This window comes from Rana temporaria, chromosome 2, assembly GCF_905171775.1.
Source record: "Rana temporaria chromosome 2, aRanTem1.1, whole genome shotgun sequence".
NCBI classification, from domain to species: Eukaryota; Metazoa; Chordata; class Amphibia; order Anura; family Ranidae; genus Rana; species Rana temporaria.
The window spans coordinates 204,947,883-204,971,626 of NC_053490.1; the positions used below are offsets into that span (position 1 = coordinate 204,947,883).

At 44.1% G+C, this 23,744-nt stretch overlaps 1 protein-coding gene across 1 annotated transcript in view; it reads right to left on the bottom strand.

Annotated features, from left to right (window-relative positions):
* Positions 1-216: 216 nt before the first annotated feature.
* JADE3 (jade family PHD finger 3) overlaps positions 217-23,744 on the bottom strand; it is a 98,479-nt gene continuing 74,951 nt past the window's right edge. The window contains exons 8-11 of the mRNA XM_040336293.1: positions 17,344-17,460; positions 15,487-15,960; positions 12,617-12,734; positions 217-1,902 (exon numbers count right to left, since the gene is read on the bottom strand). Coding sequence (XP_040192227.1) covers positions 1,025-1,902; positions 12,617-12,734; positions 15,487-15,960; positions 17,344-17,460 — 1,587 coding nt within the window. The 3' untranslated portion in view covers positions 217-1,024. The remainder of the gene's footprint in view (positions 1,903-12,616; positions 12,735-15,486; positions 15,961-17,343; positions 17,461-23,744) is intronic.

A 23,744-nucleotide genomic window follows, 5' to 3' on the forward strand; every position in this document is an offset into this window, starting at 1 on the left:
CTTCTTAGTGAAACTGACTGACACTTAAACTCTTTGCAAAAGTTCAGTGAGAGAAGAAAACCAGAAGCAAGGTATTTTTTGTATACCTTATGGAGTGGAGGGTGGGATAAAGTTGTACTCTAAGACCAGAGGGAAGAGGAGTGAGCTACATCGAAAAAGACTTTTGCTGTGCATCCTTCAAAGGCTCAGCCCTGAATTATAAACAGCTTATGGTTCACAGGTGGTTTTCAAACATGGCAATCATATTACACTCCTGACAAAAATTGTGAAACACTGTACTTTGGTAACATGAATTTGCAGGGAAAAGACTAGGCAAGGTAGTTAGGAGGCTGCAGGAACAGCAATCGGTCACACAATTTGATCAGGTCAGGCTCTTTCTGTAAACAATATTGTAGTGTTTAATGTTGTAAAGACTCAACAGTGTCTTTTTTTTTTAATCTTCATGATGATTTTCCATGCATCTGTTCCATGCTATGCTCCTGTCTTCTGTGTACCGGATGATGATGATGCATAATAGACAGCTACCCTTTATTTCTGTAAATAATAATTGGATGTTGGCCTCTGCTACTTGCCTGGGTAAAATATTTACAGGTTCATTGCACAACTAGCAATTTTTGTACATAGGCCTTAAAAACCACAAACTGAAAGCAAAGTATTTACAGAAGCACTTGATGCTTTTACCCACTGGCTAAGAGAACTAAAAAAAAAAACATGTTACAAATTATACAGGGCTTTTTAGCCACATAAATTAAGCAAAAAGTATGTATTCCTTATGAACATTTCACTGGTACAAAGAATATAAAAAAATCTTTAAGATATTTGTGCATATTATTAATCCAGTTGTACTGATAAAAAGGATGAGAATGCTCATTTTGACAATTAAAATTTTCAGGAAAAACAAACATTTTAAATAAAATTATTAAAAACATATGCTTTCTCTGTATTCCACTGGGGGGTTCACAGACCCACCTTTGGCATTTAGATATGCAATAGCACAAATTAATGTCTCTTCCCAACACGATTATCACCTCTGACCTGAACTGTGTGGAATCATGTTCTTTTTGATTCTACTGCGATTGCTTTTTTTTGAGTCTCTGCTAGGGCTTTCATGACTTGGGTTGCCTCTCCGTACTCGTATGTGGTCTTTATTCTCATCGCTTTCAGCTTCAGAGTCACTTAATTCAAGGTCAGGACAATAGCCATCATTATCTTGGTAAGGAGTCACAGATGATGGACATTCAAGAGGCTGTTTATTCCACAAGCGATCTTTTGTAGATTGTCTCCTTTGAGGTTTTTCACAACTTTGAATATCTTCCATGGTCCTAACTAAGCTATTTGTTGCTTCTTTGAATGATCTATTAAAATGGTCCAAACTGGATTTCCTAAAGCTACTCTGGCTAGTCAAATGACATAAAGACTCTTCACTGTGAAGAGTTTGGCTTGAGTTGTCTTTCTGGGATTTGTCTCCATGCAAAAGTCCATTCGATTTTTTTGACTTTGAAGGCTCATGCTGAACTTTCCCACCTCCGTTTGACGATTGTCCATGGATTACAGCTTGTAGGGACAAAGGTTTACCTGAGCTTCTAACTCGTGATGTTTGCTGTAAACCTGGGGCCTGAGTGTCTGTCCGAGAGTTATTTGTGCCGAGCAGCCCATTGCTTCTTTGCTCAGAGACATGCCTAGTATAGTATTTGGTACTAGGATCAGGTGACCCTTGCTGTAGTACTCTGCTGCTGCCATGAGAAGAACTTTTTTTCTTTACAAGAAGACCCGATCGGCTTCCAGTTTTCACAGAGCTGTTTTTACAGTCTGCTGGGGGGCATTTTGGCATTTTTAACTTTAATGTAATTCTAGGAGGAGGGTAGAACAGTGTATTTTCCAGTGCACTTGATAAAGGTTGCCCTAAAGATAAAAACATATATATATTAGACAAATGCTCTACTGAAATAGAAACAATACGAATGAGAAAAATTGTAGTGTTATAGATTAATAAGTATTGCCTGCAAAAGGCTACATCTGGCAAAATAAAGCACAGCTCAGTTATGGGTGGACCCTAGTAGTTTGTCTCACGTGAGGTCTCAAAAGCAAAGAAACCCAACCACAGCTTCAATACAACGTGGTTTATAATTTAAATGACAGAGATGGTTATAAACCCTTTTTATAAATCGTTCTAACTAAAAGCATCATTTAATTCAAGAGGTTCGAGAGCCGATAGATTGTGAATCCTCTGGATGGATTTGATCTAATAAAGATGCATTTCTTTGCTCTAGAGCAGGGGTGTCAAACTGGCGGCCCTCCAGCTGTTCCGAAACTACAAGTCCCATCATGCCTCTGCCTGTGAGAGTCATGCTTGTAACTGTTAGCCTTGCAATGCCTCATGGGACTTGTAGTTTTGCAACAGCTGGAGGGCCGCCAGTTTGACACCCCTGCTCTAGAGTAATTACCATTGAATGAGAGAGGAGGTGACAATGACAAGTTGCTTTTACAGCGAGAGGTACAGTGGATTTACAATCTATTGGCTCTCAAACCTTCTGGATTAAAATGATGCTTTTAATTATAAACCCTTTTTATAAAAAGAGTTCTCTCTCTGTCATTTAAATTCCTCCTTCCCACTCTCTTGATCTACTCCCCCCAAACAGGCCATTTGAACCCATCTCAGGTCTAAGGTGGGTCGCTTTAACAAATTCATTTAGCAATTTGAAAAATAAAATAAGCTGAGATGATGTGCCTTTTGTTTGGCTGAAAAATAAATTTGATGGAGGGGGGCGAGAGAAAGAGAAAGAGAAAGAGAGGGGGGCGAGAGAAAGAGAAAGAGAAAGAGAGGGGGGCGAGAGAAAGAGAAAGAGAAAGAGAAAGAGAGGGGGGCGAGAGAAAGAGAAAGAGAAAGAGAGGGGGGCGAGAGAAAGAGAAAGAGAAAGAGAGGGGGGCGAGAGAAAGAGAAAGAGAAAGAGAGGGGGGCGAGAGAAAGAGAAAGAGAAAGAGAGGGGGGCGAGAGAAAGAGAAAGAGAGGGGGGCGAGAGAAAGAGAAAGAGAGGGGGGCGAGAGAAAGAGAAAGAGAGGGGGGCGAGAGAAAGAGAAAGAGAGGGGGGCGAGAGAAAGAGAAAGAGAAAGAGAGGGGGGCGAGAGAAAGAGAAAGAGAGGGGGGCGAGAGAAAGAGAAAGAGAGGGGGGCGAGAGAAAGAGAAAGAGAGGGGGGCGAGAGAAAGAGAAAGAGAGGGGGGCGAGAGAAAGAGAAAGAGAGGGGGGCGAGAGAAAGAGAAAGAGAGGGGGGCGAGAGAAAGAGAAAGAGAGGGGGGAAGAGAAAGAGAGAAAGAGAGAAAGAAAGAAAAAGAAAGAAAGAAAGAAAGAAAGAAAGAAAGAAAGAAAGAAAGAAAGAAAGAAAGAAAGAAAGAAAGAAAGAAAGAAAGAAAGAAAGAAAGAAAGAAAGAAAGAGAGAGAAAGAAAGAAAGAAAGAAAGAGAGAGAAAGAGAGGAAGAGGGAGAGAGGAAGAGGGAGAGAGGGAGAGAGGGAGAGAGAGAGCAGAAGTGGCTGCATTGTTGTATGAACTATATGTCCTGTGAACATTTATTCATTCTTAAAGCGGAGTTCCGGCCACAATTTCACTTTTTAAATATAAATACCCCTGTAATATACAAGCTTAATGTATTCTAGTAAAGTGAGTATGTAAACTAAGGTCTGTTTTGTTAGGTTGTTACAGCATTTAGACACTTTATAAAATAGAAATTGACTGGGGCCATCTTAAGTGTGGGCATCATGAAGCCAGACTGTATCACTTCCTGGATTTCAGCCTTGCAGATCTCGCACATGCTCAGTGCTGCACAAGCAGTGTAATAGGTTTCAGATCAGGTTTCAGCACCTGTACTGTCCAAGTCACATGATTCTTTGAGACTGGGGAGTGCACAGACTCCTGGAAAGTTACACCCACTACATTCCCAGTCTGTGTGGTGTAGGTTAGGAAGCTTAAGCACCTAGGTGCAGGAAGTGGGAAGATTAACTATTCTGCCTAGCAACAACACTTTGAAGGCATCTAAAAAAAAGATTTTTTTTCTTAAAGGACTAATGACATTTTTTTTAAACTACTGATGTAATGTTATATTTATGGGTGGAACTCCACTTTAACCGCTTCCCGACCGGCTCCTGTGTGTGTGTGTGTGTATGTATATATATATATATATATATATATATATATATATATATATATATATATATATATATATATATATATATATACACACACACATACATTATATATATATATATATATATATATATATATATATATATATATATATATATATATATATATATATATATATATATATATATATATATATATATATATATATATATATATATATATATATATATATATATATACACACACACACACACACACACATATACACACACACACAAACACACACAGTGGGGATCGAAAGGTTGAGCACCCCGGGAAAAAAATTGTATTAATGTGCATAACGAAGCCAAGGAAAGATGGGAAATTCTCCAAAAGGCATCAAATTACAGATTAGACATTCTTATAATATGTAAAAAAAAGTTAGATGTTATTTCCATCATTTACACTTTCAAAATTACAGAAAACAAAAAAATGGCGTCTGCAAAAGATTGGGCACCCTGCAGAGTTAATATCTTGTACTGCCCCCTTTGGCAAATATCACAGCTTGTAAACGCTTTTTGTAGCCAGCCAATGGCGTCTGCAAAAGATTGGGCACCCTGCAGAGTTAATATCTTGTACTGCCCCCTCTGGCAAGTATCACAGCTTGTAAATGCTTTTTGTAGCCAGCCAAGAGTCTTTCAATTCTTGTTTGAGGCATCTTTGCCCATTCTTCCTTACAAAAGTCTTCCAGTTCTTTGAGATTTCTGGGCTGTCTGTCACGCACTGCTCTTTTAAGGTCTATCCATAGATTTTCAATTATGTTGAGGTCAGGAGATTGTGAAGGCCATGGCAAAACCTGCAGTTTACGCCTCTTGATGTAATCCCCCGTGGATTTTGAGGTGTGTTTAGGATCATTATCCATTTGTAGAAGCCATCCTCTCTTTAACTTCAGCTTTTTCACAGATGGCATCAAGTTACCATCCAAAATTTGCTGAAATTGTATTGAATTCATTTTTCCTTCTACTTGTGAAATGTTCCCTGTGCCAATGGCTGCAATACAACCCCAAAGCATGAATGATCCACCCTCATGCTTAACAGTTGGACAGAGGTTCTTTTCATTAACTTCTGTGCCCTTTCTTCTCCAAACGTACCTTTGCTCATTCCGGCCAAAAAGTTCTATTTTAACCTCATCGGTCCACAGAACTTGTTTCCAAAATGCATCAGGCTTGTCTATATGTTCATTTGCAAAGTTCAAACGCTGATTTTTGTGGTGAGGACGTAGAAGAGGTTTTCTTCTGATGACTCTTCTATGAAGACCATATTTGTACAAGTATCTCTTTATAGTGGAATAGTGTACCACAACTCCAGTGTCTGCCAGATCTTTGAGGGATCGTGCAGTCAAACGTGGGTTTTGAATTGCTTTTCTCACAATCCTGCGAGCTGTTCTGTCTGATATTTTTCTTGGTCTTCCAGATCTTGCTTTAACTTCCACTGTTCCTGATTACTGCCATTTCTTAACCACTTCCATACAGGGCAGTTATACACACATCCATACCAGGCCTATTCTGGCACTTCTTTCCTACATGTACAAATCATATTTTTTTTGCTAGAAAATTACACAGAACCCCCAAACAGTATATATGTTTTTTTAGCAGACACCCTAGGGAATAAAACGACGGTCATTGAAACGTTTTATCTTGCACGCCATTTGCGCAATAATTTTTCAAACGCCTTTTTTTTGGAAAAAAATTGTTTCATGAATTAAAAAAAATAACAAAACAGTAAAGTTAGCCCAATTTTTTTGTAAAATATGAAAGATGATGTTACACCGAGTAAATAGATACCTAACATGTCACGCTTTAAAATTGCGCACACTCATGGAATGGCGCCAAACTTCAGTACTTAAAAATCTCCATAGGCAACGCTTTGAATTTTTTTACAGGTTACCAGTTTAGATTTACAGAGGAGATCTAGTGCTAGAATTGTTGCTGGCACTCTAACGCACGCGGCGATACCTCACATATGTGGTTTTAACGGCGTTTACATATGTCAGCAGGACATGCGTGTGCGTTCGCTTCTGCGCGCGAGCTACTGGGGACAGGGGCGTTAAAAAAAATATATTTTTTTTTTTTTTTACATATTTATTTATTTTTTTACACTTTTTTTATTATCACTTTTATTCCTATTACAAGGAATGTAAACATCCCTTGTAATAGGAATGTGTGCGACAGGTACTCTTTATGGAGAGATGCGGGGTCAATAAGACCCCACATCTCTCCTCCAGGCTGGAAAGCATGAAATCGGTGAAAAAAAATTCACCAATCTCATGCTTGCTGTTGCTTAGTCGCAATCGCGGCTTTGTTTACTTACGGGGACCCGGGCGTGACGTCATAACATCGCGCCCGGGTCCTCCGACGGTCATAGAGATGACTGGTGACCATCTGGTCACCAGTCATCTCTATGCTTCCTGCGAGCGCCGGACGATTCGTTCTCCGGGCCCCCGATGGCACGGGAGAGCCCGGAGAAGCACCCGATGGCGGCGGGAGGGGGGGGGGATGTCCCCTCCCGCCGCCTGTAAGAACGATCTAGCGGCGGAATCGCCGCTATGATCGTTCTTACGTTGTGCAGAATCGCCGGCAGGAGAGAAGGATATCTGAATGATGCCTCTAGCTGCAGGCATCATTCAGATATCCACCCGGAAAGCCCAGGACGTCACATGATGTCCTCCTGGATCGAGGAGGGGTTCCTGCCGCCGTCATTTCACAATGACGCGGTAAGGAAGTGGTTAATTACATTCCGAACAGAGGATATTGACACCTGAAAATGCTTTGCTATCTTCTTATAGCCTTCTCCAGCTTTGCGAGCATCAACTATTTTCAGTTTTCTAGACAACTGCTTAGAAGAACCCATGGTGCCGATTGTTGGGGCAAGGTCAGATGAGTCTGGGCATTTAAAACCTTTGAGATTGACATCACCTGGTCTTCCCAGATGATGATTGAGAACAATCCATGACACTGGCAGGTCTCAGCTTTGCAAAGGGGGCAGTGCATGCTATAAATTCTGCAGGGTGCCCAAACTTTTGCAGATGCCATTTTTTGGTTTTCTGTAATTTTGAAAGTGTAAATGATGGAAAAAAATTCTAACTTTTTTTGACATATAAGAATGTCTAATCTGTAGATTTCCATTTTTCTTTCCTTGGCTTCGTTATGCACATTAATACAAATTTTTAAATGGGGCGCCCCAACTTTCAATCCCCACTGTATATACGGCGGCAGAATGGCTCTGCTGCGCGAATTGCCGTATATATACACTGCAGCTGCTTTAAGAGACATAGCAGGCGCACGCCCGCTGCCCGGCAGGGGGGGGGGGTGCGAAAACCGCCGGCCATCTGCAATTGTGGGCACGAGAACAGGAACAGGGATTTGTGTGTAGATACATCAATCTATCTTTGCTCCCAGTTAGTCCAATCTCCTCAGTTAGAACACACCTAAAGAACACACACACACACACACACACACACACCTAACCCCTTGATCTGTCCCTGGTGTTAACCCCTAACCTGCCAGTGACATTTATACAGTAATCGGTGGCTATTTTTAGCTCTTATCGCTGTATAAATGTCAATTGTCCCAAAAATAAGTGTCAGAGTTGTTCGCCGCAATATCACAGTGCCAATAAAAAAAAAAAAAAAATCATTGCTGATCGCCGCCATTACTAGTAAAAAAAAAAAAAAAAAAAAAAAAAAAAAAAAGCCTAAAATCTATCCCCTAATTTTGTAGATGCTACAACTTTTGCACAAACCACGCAATATATTGCGATTTTGGTAACCAAAAATACGCTGTTCGAAAAAATTAAAGGAACACTTTTGAATCAGAACTCCTAGAATATTGATCTGGTCAGTTAAGTAGCAGAGGGGAAGGGGTGTATACAGAGGGGGTTGTTAATTAGTTTTAGCTGCTTTGCTGTTGATTGAAATTAACAGGTGCACTAGATGGGCAACAATGAGACGACCTCCAAAAGGAATAGTTTTTCAGGTGGAGGTGTCCGACATTTTTTTCCCCCTACCCAACTTTTCGGTTTTTCACTAGTTTTGCATTTGGCTAGGGTCAGTGTCACTACTGGTAGCGCGAGGTAATACTTGGACCCTATAAAGGTTGCACAGGCAGTCCAACTCTTTCAGGATGGCACATCAATACGTGTCATTGCCAGAAGGTTTGCCACGTCTCCCAGCATAGTCTCAAGAAGAGCATGGAGGATTCTTGTTTATAGCGCAAAAAATGTAAAACGCAGAGGTGATCAAATACCACTAAAAGAAAGCTCTATTTGTGAAAAAAAAGGACGTAAATTTATGTTTTGGCACCTTTAAAGTCCTGATTTTTGCCATTGTTTCTATTTATCAAATGGAATGTGGTCCCCATTTGCGGTTTTTAACTGCCCTTACTTCGATTTAAATATTTAAACACAGACAAATTAAGTGTGAGTTTACTTTCACTTTAAGACAGTTGTATTACATCTGTTAATTCCTTAAATAAAATCATGAATAGGATTTTCCTTTTAAGAAGAAATGGCGAAACCTTTCCATTAGAGTGCTGATGCTGAACTAGGGCGTTAAGGGAGTCATTATGTTTGAATCCCTGCCAATTCCAATCCAAGGCTGCTGGAGTGCTCAGGACACCTTTTGGAATAGTAAAAGGATGAAAAGCTTCAAGCACCCTCTGGTGCCCGCTATTCTGCATCACTCTACTAAAAATTAAAACATTTCGGGCTTAAGACGCCCATAAATGGAGCAATTTTCTTTCCTGAAACTACGGGCTCCCTCCCACAGAGGGATTGTGTTCTCACAGGGGGGGGGGGGAAGAGACATCCTCGCTGGGAGAACACAGTGATTGCGGTTAGAGGCTACAATAGCCACTAGCAATAATGGCATGTAAAATCCAACAGGCTGGTTGTACCCAATCAATACATGCCCATACATGGTTCGAATCTCGATCAATCCCTGCTGAACCAGTCTATGGTCAGCTTTAGTTTACACATGCGATTGCCTTTGCCACCTAACTGCCCTTCTGACTGCAAGTGTAAACAAGCCCATAGACATATGAGCACAAAGGGTTGTACAAAAGGCAGCATCAAATTCATCACTTTCCCAACATCCTGACTTTAAAGCTGAAAACGATGACAACCATCCCGGTCTTCTGGGACTTGCCTGCTATAATCTGCCTTTACTTGCAAGCACAGCAGTTGTCGTTCTGCATCTCTCTATCTATATAGCACATTGAATGTACATACACGCACATGCACACACTAGTGATCTGCATGTAGAGTGAACCTAGGATTTGGGAGCAGACATTTTTAATCAAAGAAACGTGCAGGTGCTACTATTAGAGAGCTATGCAAACTATCAGGCCTGGTTCACACTAGTGCGTTGCTTTTTTGAGCTGCGTTGTCGTTGCAAATTTCTCTAGAGGGTGTTCTGCAGATCAACTGCGGTTTAGCTGCAGATCAGGTGCGAATTTGGAGACCTGGGAGAAGTTCCGGGTGAGAGGAGAGTGGGGGAGAATTGTATTGAGCTGAATGAGAGAAATTCCTGCAGAGAACTGAACACATGTGCGAATTAGATGCGTACCCATAGAAGATAATGGGACTGAATTTGCACCTGAGCCGCACCGCAAGACATAAAAACCGCATGCGGTTTGGAGGCAATACGCAGTGCGGATGCATCGCACATATGTGAACCAGCCTCATTGAAAACAATGTATTTTGAAATGTCCTGCGAATTAGATGCGGTTTAAACCGCACTCAATTCGCATAGGTGTGAACCTGGCCTCATGGTTGAACAGTGACAGATTTTATAACTCAGACACCCATGTGTATTAAAGTAAGGCAAGAAAAAAGTTAACCTGTACACATGCAAGCAATTTTAAAAGCTTTAGGAAAATGACAGAAATATAGGGAGTCAAAACAAAAGAAGTGTGTCTAGAAAACCAATAGAAGTTAATTTTCCCAATATTCAGCTAACAAAGTGACCTCATATAATGGCTTCTGTAACTGCAAATTTACATATCCTACCACAACCTTTACATAGAGCATCTGGCAGAGGTCTTAACAGAGCTAAACTTCTACTACAACCACACAACTCAAAGAAAAATGTCAACACACACACACACACACACAGCTGTGCTACACCTGAAATCATTACCACTTTCTGCTACAGCGGGCATCACTAAATGGAGGCCCGCGGTCCGCGTCCGGCCCGAGCTGCTGCTCTTTCCGGACCGCGGCGATCGCGCCATTTAGCCGCCGCTTTTGTCCCCAGCCTCCTCCGCTATTTGTTAGCAGAGAAGAGGAGCGGACGGCGGGACAATCCCGGACCGTGGGCGGGACCAGAGAGGTAGCTGCCTGTTAGATGGAGGTGATTGGTTGCTAGGAGGCGGTCCTAGCAGCCAATCACCAGTTCGCCGGAAAGTCAACCCGACAGCTCCCGCGCCTTCAGTCCACGACTGTCCCGCCTCCCGCCCTCCGCTCTGTGAAAGGTAGGAGTGGAGAGGGAAGGGAGGAAAATGTATGAAAATGTTAAGGATGGGGAGCGGGGCAGTGCTGTGTGTGTGGAGGGGGGTCATGTAAAAATGGCATCATGTAAAGGGGGCAGTACTGTGTGGGGGGGTATGTGATGGGGGCAGTACTGTGTGTGGGGGAAGGCATATGTGATGGGGCAATACTGTGTGGGGGGGGAATATGTGATGGGGTCACGTAAAGGGGCAATACTGTGGGGGGGATATGTGATGGGGCAATACTGTGTGGGGGATATGTGATGGGGTCATGTAAAGGGGGCAATACTGTGTGGGGGGATATGTGATGGGGTCATGTAAAAGGGGGCAATACTGTGTGGGGGTTATGTGATGGGGCAATACTGTGTGGGGGATATGTGATGGGGGTCATGTAAAGGGGACAATACTGTGTGTGGGGATATGTAATGGGGCAATACTGTGTGGGGGGGATATGTGATGGGGCAATACTGTGTGGGGGGGATATGTGATGGGGCAATACTGTGTGGGGGGGATATGTGATGGGGGTCATGTAAAGGGGGCAATACTGTGTGGGGGTTATGTGATGGGGCAATACTGTGTGGGGGATATGTGATGGGGGTCATGTAAAGGGGCAAAACTGTGTGGGGGATATGTGATGGGGGTCATGTAAAGGGGGCAATACTGTGTGGGGGGATATGTGATGTGGCAATACTGTGTGGGGGGATATGTGATGTGGCAATACTTTGTGGGGGATATGTGATGTGGCAATACTGTGTGGGGGGATATGTGATGGGGGTCATGTAAAGGGGGCAATACTGTGTGGGGGATATGTGATGTGGCAATACTGTGTGGGGGGATATGTGATGGGGGTCATGTAAAGGGGGCAATACTGTGTGGGGGTTATGTGATGGGGCAATACTGTGTGGGGGATATGTGATGGGGGTCATGTAAAGGGGCAAAACTGTGTGGGGGATATGTGATGGGGGTCATGTAAAGGGGGCAATACTGTGTGGGGGATATGTGATGTGGCAATACTGTGTGGGGGGATATGTGATGGGGCAATACTGTGTGGGGGGATATGTGATGGGGGTCATGTAAAGGGGGCAATACTGTGTGGGGGGATATGTGATGTGGCAATACTGTGTGGGGGGATATGTGATGGGGCAATACTGTGTGGGGGGGATATGTGATGGGGCAATACTGTGTGGGGGGGATATGTGAAGGGGGGTAATACTGTGTGGGGGGCATATGTGATGGGGTAATACTGTGTGGGGGGATATGTGAAGGGGGGTAATACTGTGTGGGGTGATATGTGAAGGGGGACAGGGCTGTGGTGGGGAAGATGTGAAGGGAACAAGCAGCTGCGCACAAAATGAGGTGCTGCACAGAAAACGTGAATGCACTAAAATGCAAAGTGCAATTTTCTGCACATGGAACTTGCATGGTACAAACGCATCATGCAGTTTCCATGTGGCTGCCTTTTTAAAAAGATGCCAGGACCTTTTCCCAGCAGAAACACAGGCGCAGCAGCCCATTCAAACAAATGGTGTGTCGTGCCTGCACCCCTGGGCTGCAATGTAAAGTATTGGGGTAATCGCACAAAACTGCGATGCGGACCTCGGCTGGAAGAAAATTTTACTAATCGGACCTCCATGAATTTTAATTCAATACCCCTGTGCTACAGTAATATGCTTTATATTTATAAAAAAAAAAAAAAAACAACAGATTAAGATTGCTAACCCAACCCTTGGCACTATACTTGAGCCCATTAGTCTCAACAAGGAGAACTGTTTGGACATGATGGATCTAACCTATGTAGACAGTAAATAGTTCTCGGTACGGATATGTTGCAGAAAACCTTCTATAATGCTCTGCAGGAAGTGTCAATTATCATCCAGTTTAATCAATTCACATTAAATTTCCACCCCACACTCATCTCATTTAGCCTCATTAATGAATAATGAAAAGTAGATCACCTCCAGCTAACTCTTTATTTACAAGTTGTACTTCAAGATTGAAGATTTGCTCATGGATTTTGCTGTGTGAGAGTTTCAGCTTCTCTCTTCTATTCACCATGTAGCACAGATTCCTAACCTGTGAATAGGAAAAAAATAAATAAAAATATGTGAAGCGTTTTTATACCATATGCTCTATATTATCACACAAGTAGTAGCAATTCCACTGAAACAGATCCACATATATAAATACACACTGTAAAGTCAGAAGACTAACTTAGCCTGCCCATCTGTGGATAGTGGTTTGAATGGAAAAAAGCCGAGCATGCAAAATATGTAGGCAGCTTGTTTTACCAGGGATGCAGCATAATGGTTTTCGGAAAAAAAAATTATGCTATATCGGTCCTCAATTGCAAGTCTTGGCAACTCAGAGTTGCGTGGCTTTGAGGCCTTCAAGTATAATGGATAGAGTGGAGAAAAAGGGGGGGGGGGGAAGCTTCCAATTGGGAAACTTGATCTTAAAATTGCAGGGATTTTCTCCAACTTCCTGTTTTGGCTATGGGACAGGAAATTAAGGCAAATCTCCCCAAATGAACACAGACGGCAAAAAAAAAAAAACACAACACATGCGCACACACACAAACAAAAACCTGACGGGTTATGAACCTCCCTTACTCTATCAAAAATGAGAAAAAATAAAAATATATGCCTATTGTTCCACTTCCAACCTTTGTGTGTTTTGGACATAGACACAGATTTATTTGCTGGCTTTTTTTATCCTTGTGATCTACTGTAGGAGGTTCAGACTATAAAATTAGCATATTAGCACAATTTGGAAATCTGCCTTCTTACATAACCTACCTCTTAAAGTGTACTCTTCTCAAGGGAGAATAAATTGAGTTTAGTTAATATTTCCTCCTAGCATAAGATCTCCGTGTTTCCAATTAGTTTAGTTGCCCTTCTCTGCACTAATTCCAGTACTACAACATCCTTTATGTGAACCGGCACCCAAAACTAAACATGTTTAAATGGTAACTCCACTTTAGTAAGAAAATAATATTAGCAAAAATAATATTATAGCATATACAAATGCGACAAAAGCCATATTGTAATTTAATGTTATTTAAAAATGATCTTTCTTTTTAAGTCTGCAAGTCTAAGGGCTCTATCACACTTTGCGGACCGTTTCTGGGTCCGCTCCGTGTGTCTCCGCCAAAGCTCAGCGGGGATCCCCGCTGAGCTGTCGGCGGATAGAGCGGTCTCCGCACACAGTGCAGAGACCGCCCTGTCTCTGCTCCGCTCTCCCCTATGGGGGATCGGATGCAGACGGACCGTCTGTCCGTCTGCATCCGATCCGTTCCGCCGAACGGAAGAAAAATAGGGTTTCTTCCGTTCGCAAAAGCGGATCCCGACGGATGCTCCGTCCGCTAACGGACGCGATTCCATAGGGATTCATTACAAGTCCGTTAACGGACTTGTAATGAACGGACGAACGGTCTGCTCGTGTGAAAGGACCCTAAGATGCAATGCAATATGGCAGCCTAGAGGGATTCTGTATCCAGATGGTATACAGAACGTGACCCAGAAATGTAATTTCCCGCTTGTATGATTGGCTTACTGATTTTCCCAGAAATCTGCACCAACATACAAACCACATTTTAAGCATCCCTCCGCAACAAAATGTCATTTTCGGAGTCGCACTCAAAAGGTAAATCATTTCCATTCTGCAAAGTAGAACTTTGGCCTCCCATGAAAAAAAAAAAGTCAACCTAATGCAATTGTGTGTAAAGGAGCAAAAATGCTGAATTAATACTGAATTCAGAGCAGAGTAGTCATCGTCATGTAGGCTGTGCCCGACTGAACTAGAGTGAAATAAAAAAAAATTGCAGGGGCATAGCCATCAGCATTGTCACGGTTGAATTATAAGCCTGCATCATGTCAAGCAACACATGCCAAAACCTTGCCCTGCCCACTGCTTTCGGGATGGGCAGAACCGCCTCTGTTGCTGAAGACCTGTAAGCTGCAGTGTAGAGTGGGGGAGAGGCAAATGTGACACAAAAGGAGGATTTGGCTCAGTTAGGGAAGGTTGTTGGTTGTTTACTTTAAGAGGTTTGTGCCTCACAAAGAAACTGGCCTTGGACTGTCAAACGGGAAGCTTTAGTAGTATTGTAATATAATCCCACTCTAGTATAAATCAGAAGAAGATCTGAGGCAGAGTGTAGCCTTGTAAGTGGAATAAAGCCCTTCTAAAGTTAAACACATGTTTACTTTGAACGTTAACCATTTTGCTACATAAGTTGCATCAATGTAATATTTTAATAAGCAGACTGTTATATTTTAGGGCAAATATATTGGTGTGCACAAAATTACATAAACGTTGCATTGGGAAAAATGACAGTAATGTTTCTCTTTTATTTTACTATTAGCAAATAAAAATAAATAAATAAAAAAGTGTATCCAAATTAAGGCTCCATCTGTATATATATATATAAAAAAAAAAAAAAACACACACCACACACATATTTTAGGTGCAACTTCAAAGCTAAAAGATAACGGGCAGAACCAGACCAGTAAAAAATGCTCTGTGACCCAAATGGCTAAAGATCAACACAAGCCAAAACTTATGGATAGAGTGGGTAAGGGTTAGAATGTACGCAAGGTCTTTGTCCATCTGCATAATTTTTAATTTACAGAAAGAAATTAGAGGAAGGAAAATCACTTGCACAGGAACACACAGACCGCTTTGAAAACCTGATGGGATTTTTAATCCTTCCCTGCTTTTTAAAAACTTTAAATATGAAACAGCATGCAATGTAAAGTGCGAAAGGAACATTTTCATAAGCTATTAACTTTAAAAAAAAAAAACTCATAGCTGTAAAAACTAGACTCACTCTCTCCAAGTCTTGTCTAAGGTGCATGAACATCCTCATTCTTGTATGGATGCTGTCCTCCTTGGGTTGTAACAAGCCATTCTGTTCCTCCTCTTTCGGAGGCACCAGTGGCTTGTTGAAGTTGCTTTTACGTTTCAGCAGCCAAAAAGAGTAAATCAAGTCCACAGTGAGTTTGGGAACTCCTAGTTCAGCTGCCACAGCATCCACGTTTACCATAGTGTAAAATTCTTCTTCTAACTCTTTTAGTTTCTGGGCACGGAGGCTGGTTTTCTCACTCTCGCTTTGTCTGTTGTCAATGACTGGTTTGTGAGAATCTTCCTGCTCCCCTTCTGAGCAAAGTTTGTTCTTGCTGTGCTTCAAACAGTAGGACTTGAACTTAACTTCGTCTCCTTCATCTAAAATGGTCTTCATGTCCAGAGTGTGTTCGAATGCACAAGTGACATGAAATGCTGTTATGCAGCTCTTAACTGAACACTAAAAGGAAAAAAACACAACTGATTAATTATAATGCAAGTAGCTTACAGGAGCATAAACTCAAGATACATTCAAATGAGACAAAAGTGCATGCGTGTGCTGAACAATTAAAGTAGATGTAAACCCACCTCTAAAATACCATGTAAGCTTTAACATGTACCGTAAATATACTGCAATTCCAAAATTAGTTTTCAATTTTTTTTAATGCACACTGAATTTGTTAATTAAAACCGTGCATGTTGGACTTGGATCATCCAAAGTTATTTCCGCTATTATCCATTTGAATGAAAAGTTTTCATTTTCAATAGAAATGCCTCCGTGAACATTTGTAGACGATATCTAAACTTTCAACTTCTACACACCAACTCAGGTATCAGGGCTAATCTTTCTCTGGATACAACAAAATATTTTGACTGTAGAGAGATCTGGGGGTAAATTCACCTAGCTATAATCTGGGGGCAACATTTTTACCCAGCTTTATTTTGTGCTCGCTTTATAGCGCAACTCCAGCCACAGAAACTTTCATTTTTTTTTATCTTAACGTGACACTAAACTAGATCATTCTCCAAAAAAAATACATAAATATGTATTGGCCTTGTAGCCTATTAATGAAATTGTTGCTTGCGTTGTTTTTTTTGCCTCCTTAAAATGTCCTATCTGAACTCCAAAATGTCATTCTCACATAGGCCAAAAATGCAGCACAAAAAAAATTCTCAATAAATGATATCAAATTATGAGCGAGCAGGCAGGGCAATGAGACTTGGTTTCGGATGAAGGTCTGATTTTATCATACAAACTTCAATAGAATACATTTTTTCACTTCAATGCAAACAATGCCATTCTTTTACAACTTTGGGAGCTCTCTAAGCTCCACTGATCAATTTTGATGTAAAGTGAGGAGCTGCACTTCTGCTTCTCACTGCAATGAAGTGGTGTTTAACATCGTCTCCAGTTCCCCACTACCCAACCTGTCCTGCCATTTATAGAGCATAGCACAGTGATGACTGTGCTTTGTGAACGGCGCAGCAAAGTGAGTAAGGTGGTAGCACATCACCAGAATTGGTTAGAACAATTTGAAAATATGATTTTAGCCAATGGTAATATTTTTGTTTGAATTTTGTCATCTTAGAGATTTGAATTGCACATTGTTTTAGTAACCAAGTGCAAAACGCAATATCCTACAGAAGTCAATAACTGTTTTTTACTGCAGGATATTGCTTTTTAGACCTTTTATTGGTCAATCGGCTGCAATATATTGTTACTTCTAATTTGTTTGCATCCTGTACATCTGATAAATATATGTATGGCAGATAAATTCATGAATTGTAACTTGAGGGCAGGGTTTACTCTGTGGCACAGCAATTACAGATACAAACATCTTACTTGTATGCATGCTCCAGTCTTCAGTTTACAGAGACTACAGACCAATGCCCAGCGACTGGGAGGGATGTGAGAAACCTTAGTTATTGGCTCCATCCTTTCAGGGCACGCAATGCTCACCTGGATAAAAGAATGAGTGTTATACCGCAAAGAACTACAGGCAGTACTAAATGATGCATATAAATTGAATCACCAAAACCATTCTGCAAGCGTATTATATACATGAATTATTCTATATTTCTCTATGGGAGTTTTTTTTTACGCGCGCAAACAAAAAAATTGGTAAAAAGTAAATGAACTTTAGGTTCACTGTTCACCCCTGCTGCTGCCATAGAAAAAAAACAGACTCCCCAAAAATGCCTAAATGCCTCCTGAGACAAGGTCCATCCAAGACCTACCAGCAGTTCTCTCAATCTCTTTTTCTTTGTGCTTTTTTGTTATAACAGAGGACAGGTACTGTGTCAGGAACAGACACCACTTGGCTGCCCCTTCCTAAACTGCAAATCTGCCCCCTCTGACTCACACAGAATCTGCCCAAAACTTGGTTTAACCGATTGCTGCACGACGATCTACGTTGGCAGATTGGCATGGCTGCGCAAAAGGGCGTACGTCCCTCCACCATCGGTGGATAGCGGGGCGCGCAGCAGATTTAGCAGGTCTGCTACTGCCATACTATGGAGTGTGGCAGTTGACCTCAGTTTTTCACTGCAAGGTGCATTTGAAGAAAGAAAATAGTTTTGTATGGGGGGGGGGGGAAGAGTACTTTTCATTCCAGGATCTATATAAAGAGCGTACTTATTTTTCACAGATATTAGTCTTTACCCTCATCTCTGGGGAAAAAAGACTGAACAAAGTACAGAAGAAAGGCTAAAGCCTATCTTAATTCAGATTAGTTTAATAAGGTAGCTTTCTTTGACGCTACTTCTGCAGCAGCGTTTAGTGTCGGTCAAACCTTGTGCATCTTTGCATTTATTTTTTTTGCAATAAAAATGGTATGAAAAAAAAATGCCTACATTCACATGTCCTCAATGAACACAAAGCTGTATGTACTAAAAAAAGAAAAAAAAATGAAAAATATATGCCGTGAGATTCCCGACAAGAAAATCTAAATATGTCTAAGTTCACAGGTCAAGTAAACTTTTGCTTTACAAAAGGACTTCCTCTGTGCTGTCAGAACTCTGAAGTACCAAAGCAGGTAGGTATTTGCAAACTCCCATTTCACCATAGTAGGTTTTTCTGGCAGAAGGCAATTATGTATATTCTTCCTATACATAGAACTGGAAAGTTTTCAGTGGGCTGCAGAGGCAACGTAGAGTGTCACTATGAAGGTACATAGGTTTCCTTTAAAGTGGTTGTAAACCATGTTACACCACTTGTACCTATAAGACAGACCTGTAGGTACTGTAAATATCTCATACTTGCATGGTTTAGGAGATATTTACCATATACGCAGTGCTTCATGACTGGCGAACTCCCGTGCGCATGCGTGGGAGTGACAGCGCGGATCTTGCCAAACAATGTCGGAGCCCGTAAATGTGGAAATAACTGCGGGAGACATGTTGCCGGTCAGCGTGTGCGGGGCTGCTGCAACAGCTTCGATCTAATGTAAATATTTCATAATGAGCGAATATGCAATGCATACTAGCTCATTATGCCTTTGTCTTAAAGGCTTCCCCCCCCCCCCCGTGTTTACAACCACTTCAAACGGTCGTAAAAGTAGGATTTTTGTACTCACCTTAAAATCATTTCTCTGAGTTCATGGACAGACACAGCAGCAATTTAACTTAGGGTATTATCCTCCTTTCTAGGAGATTGACTAGGCAGAAAAACAGCATGTTAAGTGTTAAACACTCCACAGAGTATAGTACCTCCCAGGGTGCGTTTCCCCTGGGTACATCCCCCATTCTCTGCTCTGCAGCCTCAGTTCGTAAACAAGCAGTACAAACAAAGGATGCAACGCAGCCTCTTTTGGATTCGCCGGCCGAGGACACAAGGATGGAAGAACAATGTCCTCATTAAGGTGAAAGGCCGAAACAACCTTAGGAAGGAACGACGGCTGCGGCCGCAGCACCAACTTATCCCTGTGGATGACCAAGTAAGGAGCCTTGCAAGACAAGGCCGCCAATTCAGACACCCGATGTAATTGCCCCCAGAAAAACCACCTTCTGGGAAAAAGGCAATAAAGGGATCTCCCTAATGCCCTCAAAGGGAGGCTTTTGAAGCACCGAGAGGACTAAATTCAAGTCCCACGGAGGCAGTGGAGGACGCACAGGAGGGGCCACATGCCAAACCCCCTGCACAAACGTACGCACCAGAGAGTGCGCCGCCAAGGGTCGCTGAAAGAAAACAGCCAAGGCCGAAATCTGACCCTTAAATCGTATTTAAGGCGAGAGCCTGATGCACTCCACGCTGTAAGAACAGCAGAATCCGGGACATCACGTACGCACGGGGGTGGATATTCATCTCCTCACACATAGAGATGTAAGCCTTCCACGTACGATGGTAAATCTTCCGGGAAGTAGGTCCCTCAGCACCTGGCTCTCAATAGTCACGCCGTTAAAGCCAACGACTAAAGCAGGATGAAAGATGGGACCCTGCGACAGAAGATCCTCTCGCAGTGGCAGGCGCCACGGAACTGCCACCAGACGCACCAGATCTGCGTACCAGGGATGGCGAGGCCAATCCAGAGCAATTAGGATTGTTGGTATGCCCTTGGCTTCCACTCTGCATAGCAGACGAGGAAGAAGCTTCAGATGAGGAAAGGCGTAGATTAGGCGATAGTGACCCCACGGTGCCACCAACACGTCCGACACGTCCGCCCACGGGTCTCTTGACCTGGCCACGAACCGTGACACCTTCCGATTGAGTCGGGACGCCAGAAGATCCACGTCTGGAGTGCCCCATTTTAGACACAGACTCTGAAACGCATCCGGGTGTAGCGACCATTATCCTTGGTCTAGCGTTTGCCGACTTAGGTAGTCCGCCTGCCAGTTCTTTACGCCCGGAATGTAAACGGTCGAAAGAGCCGGAACGTTCTTTTCGGCCCACCGGAGGACGTGAGCAACTTCCGTCGCTGCAGCCAAGCCCCTTGATGATTGACATACGCCACAGCCGTGGTGTTGTCCGACTGAAACCTGACCGGGCGGCCCTGCAGTCTCAGAGACCACTTGGAGAGGCACAGCCTGATCGCCCGGTGTTCCAGGACATTGATTGGCAGGCGGGACTCTTCCCGAGTCCAGCGGTCCTGGGCTAACTGAACACCCCAGACTGCCCCCCCCCCCCCCAGCCGGAGAGACTGGCATCCGTCGTGACCACCATCCAATGGCACGGCAGGAACGACTTCCCGGCCCGAAGTACTGGAGATGTCAGCCACCACACTAGGGAGGACCCGACCAGGCGACTCACCCGGACTTGGTAATCCAGAGACGAAGGGAGATTGTCCCAACGCGACAGAATTTCTCTCTAACACACGAGTGTGAAATTGAGCATATGGAACCGCCTCGAAGGAGGCCACCATCAGACCCAGAACTCACATGAAAAAGCGAAGCGACAACCACTTCTGGGTCGCCAACCGCTGCACCGCAGCTCGCAGTGTCTGTAGTTTCTCCGTGGGAAGAAAAAAACTCGCCTCCGAGGAATCCAGGACCAACCCCAGGTATTCCAGACACTGAGACGGTACCAACAACGACTTCTGAACATTTAGCAGCCAACCGAATTCCCGGAAGGTCTGGAAGGTGATAGACACATCCACCTCTAACTCTGAGCTTGAAGAAGCTCTCAGGAGAAGGTTGTCCAGGTATCCTACAATAGCGATCTCAGCAGGGCCAGAATCGGAGCGAGCACCTTGGTGAAAACCCTTGGCGCCGAAGCCAGGCCGAAAGGGAGGGCCACAAATTGAAAGTGGTCCTCCCCGACAGCAAAGTGCAGAAATCTCTGGTGCTTTGCACATATGGGCATATGCAAGTACGCGTCCTTGATTTTAAAGGACGCCAGGAAGTCCCCTTGATGGAGTGCCGCTATTACAGAGCGAACCGACTCCATCCTGAACTTTTGCACTCTGACAAAACAGTTGAGGGCCTTGAGATCCAGGATTGGACGGACCCCTTCCTTCTTGGGCACTACAAACAGATTGGAGTAAAACCCCTGAAACCGTTCCAGTAAAGGAACCGGCACGATCACCCCCTGACCAACAGATCCTGAACAGCCCCAAACAGGGCCTCCCGATGACCCGGAGGAAACTGCAGGTTGGAAGGAAAAAATTTGTTTGGCGGACAAGAGAGAAACTATCTTGTACCCAGAGGAAACTACTTCGCAAACCCACCGGTCAGAAAGAAGAGACATCCACCGAGCCGCAAATTCGCGAAGCCGGCCCCCCCACCCGAGACGGGCGGGGGAAAACCTTCATGCGGAAGCAGGTTTTTCCGCAGGCTTGTTGGGCTTGCGGAACCAGGGGCGCTTCTGCCCTTCAACGGGCGCCTTAGCACCCTGGGAACGTCTACCTGCCGCACCGGGCAGACGAAAAAAACGCTTGGAGGCGGTAAAGGAGGGCCCCGGCCTACGGCGAGGCTACTTATCTTTTCCAGATTGTGGGAGCAGAGTGCTCTTGCCTCCCGTGGCATCCTTTATGATGTCATCTAGTCCGAAGGGGCTTGATGCTGCTCCAACTCCTGAAGCAACAACTTTGCCCGTTCAGTAAGTGTCTGTGACACTAGAGCCCCGGCCAAGACCGGTCTCACTGCCGACCCCACTACTGTGAACATGGACCTCAGCTCTCCTATCTGCGGGGTCCTTGAAAGCGGTAGCCCCCTCCACAGGTAACGTGGTAGCTTTGTTCAGTCTGGACACAGGAGGGTCCACTGACAGAGGAGAGGTCCACTTTTTCAGGAAATCCTCCTCAAAAGGGCAACGGACCGCAAAGCATTTTAGAACAGAAAAAAACTTTTGCGGCCGATCCCATTCCTCGTACAAATTTTTTTCCAGATAAGGAACACAAGGAAACACTTTTGCAGTGCGGGCCAGCTTACGGAACTCAAAAGGGACCGACATCTCTGATGTCTCCGCCGAATCCTCCATTTTCTGAGTATCCCGCACCGCAGTGATAAGAGCTCCCACTAGCGCCCTATCATGTGCTGACCATGAAGCAGAGTCATCCTCCCTGTCCGTGTGGACTAGGCCCACATCCTCTGACACCTCGGAACCAGGGCTTGGAGCAGTAGCTGGGCCCGATTCCATGTCAGAAGCAATCCCATAAGAATGCGGAGGGGGGGGCGTTTTTACCCCCCCTCTGGCCACGCGCCTCTTCTAACCAGGCAACAAACGCCTCTAGGACTGCCGTCATAGCATCCACAGAGGCCACAGGGGCACTAAGGGTTAACTCTGGCATGTCTGGGGGAGAAGCATCCGGTTTGGACGCCATGCTGACCCACCCTTTTGCCACCCTTGGAATGCAAGGCAAGACCCACAGGCCACCGTCCCGGCTGCAGCAGAGAACAGGGGACCCCCCAGAGGACTCACCACCCGACCAGGCCTGTACTGCTGCTTTCTGCCCAAGAGCGCTGCTCCGTGCTGTGCCGTCCCTCAGGAAGTGTGCTGAAACCGTTCACGCCGTTATTTCAGCCGCTAGAGGCAAAAACCCCTTCCAAAATGGCTGCCGACATGCAAAAAGAGCATGTGGGCTACAAGAAAATGTCCGAGCTCCAATAAAGGAGCCCCCAAAATGGCAGCCGCGATTGTGCAGTAAAACAGCAGAAACATCAGCAAACACCCGGGACCCCCGGGCAGGCCCCCCCCTGCACACGGCAGCAAAGAATAGCACCCTTGATAGCAGACACAGCCCCCAGCCACAGGATGGAGCCCCCCAGGCAGGAATGCACCAGCCGCACCTCCCTGTATATAGCTCACCGACCACCCCTGGAGCAACGGGGCATGTCGTGGACAGCCCAACGCGTAGCTAAAGGCCGGCACACGCTCGATGGCTGAACTTGGGGGGACTACAAGAATCGAGGATCCAGCCTGTCACCCAGTCGGCAGTTGATTGTAGATCTCAGGATCCAAAAATGCAGGAAAACAAAAAAGAAAAGCAAGAAAATTGCAAAAAAATCCCCAGAGCACATGGGCCCAGAGGAGCCATGTTATTCTCCTTGATGGACAGAAAAAAACGGAGGCTGCAGAGCAGAGAATGAGGGATGTACCCGGGGGAACCGCCCCCTGGGAGGTACTATACTGTGTGGAGTGTTTAACACTTAACATGCTGTTTTTCTGCCTAGTCAATCTCCTAGAAAAGAGGATAATACCCTAAGGTTAATTGCTGCTGTGTCCGTCCATGAACGGAAGAGAAAGGCTAAAAGTTTAGCTTAATGCATTCTCAACATTAAAGATGAAAAATCTTTTATGTACAACACCCC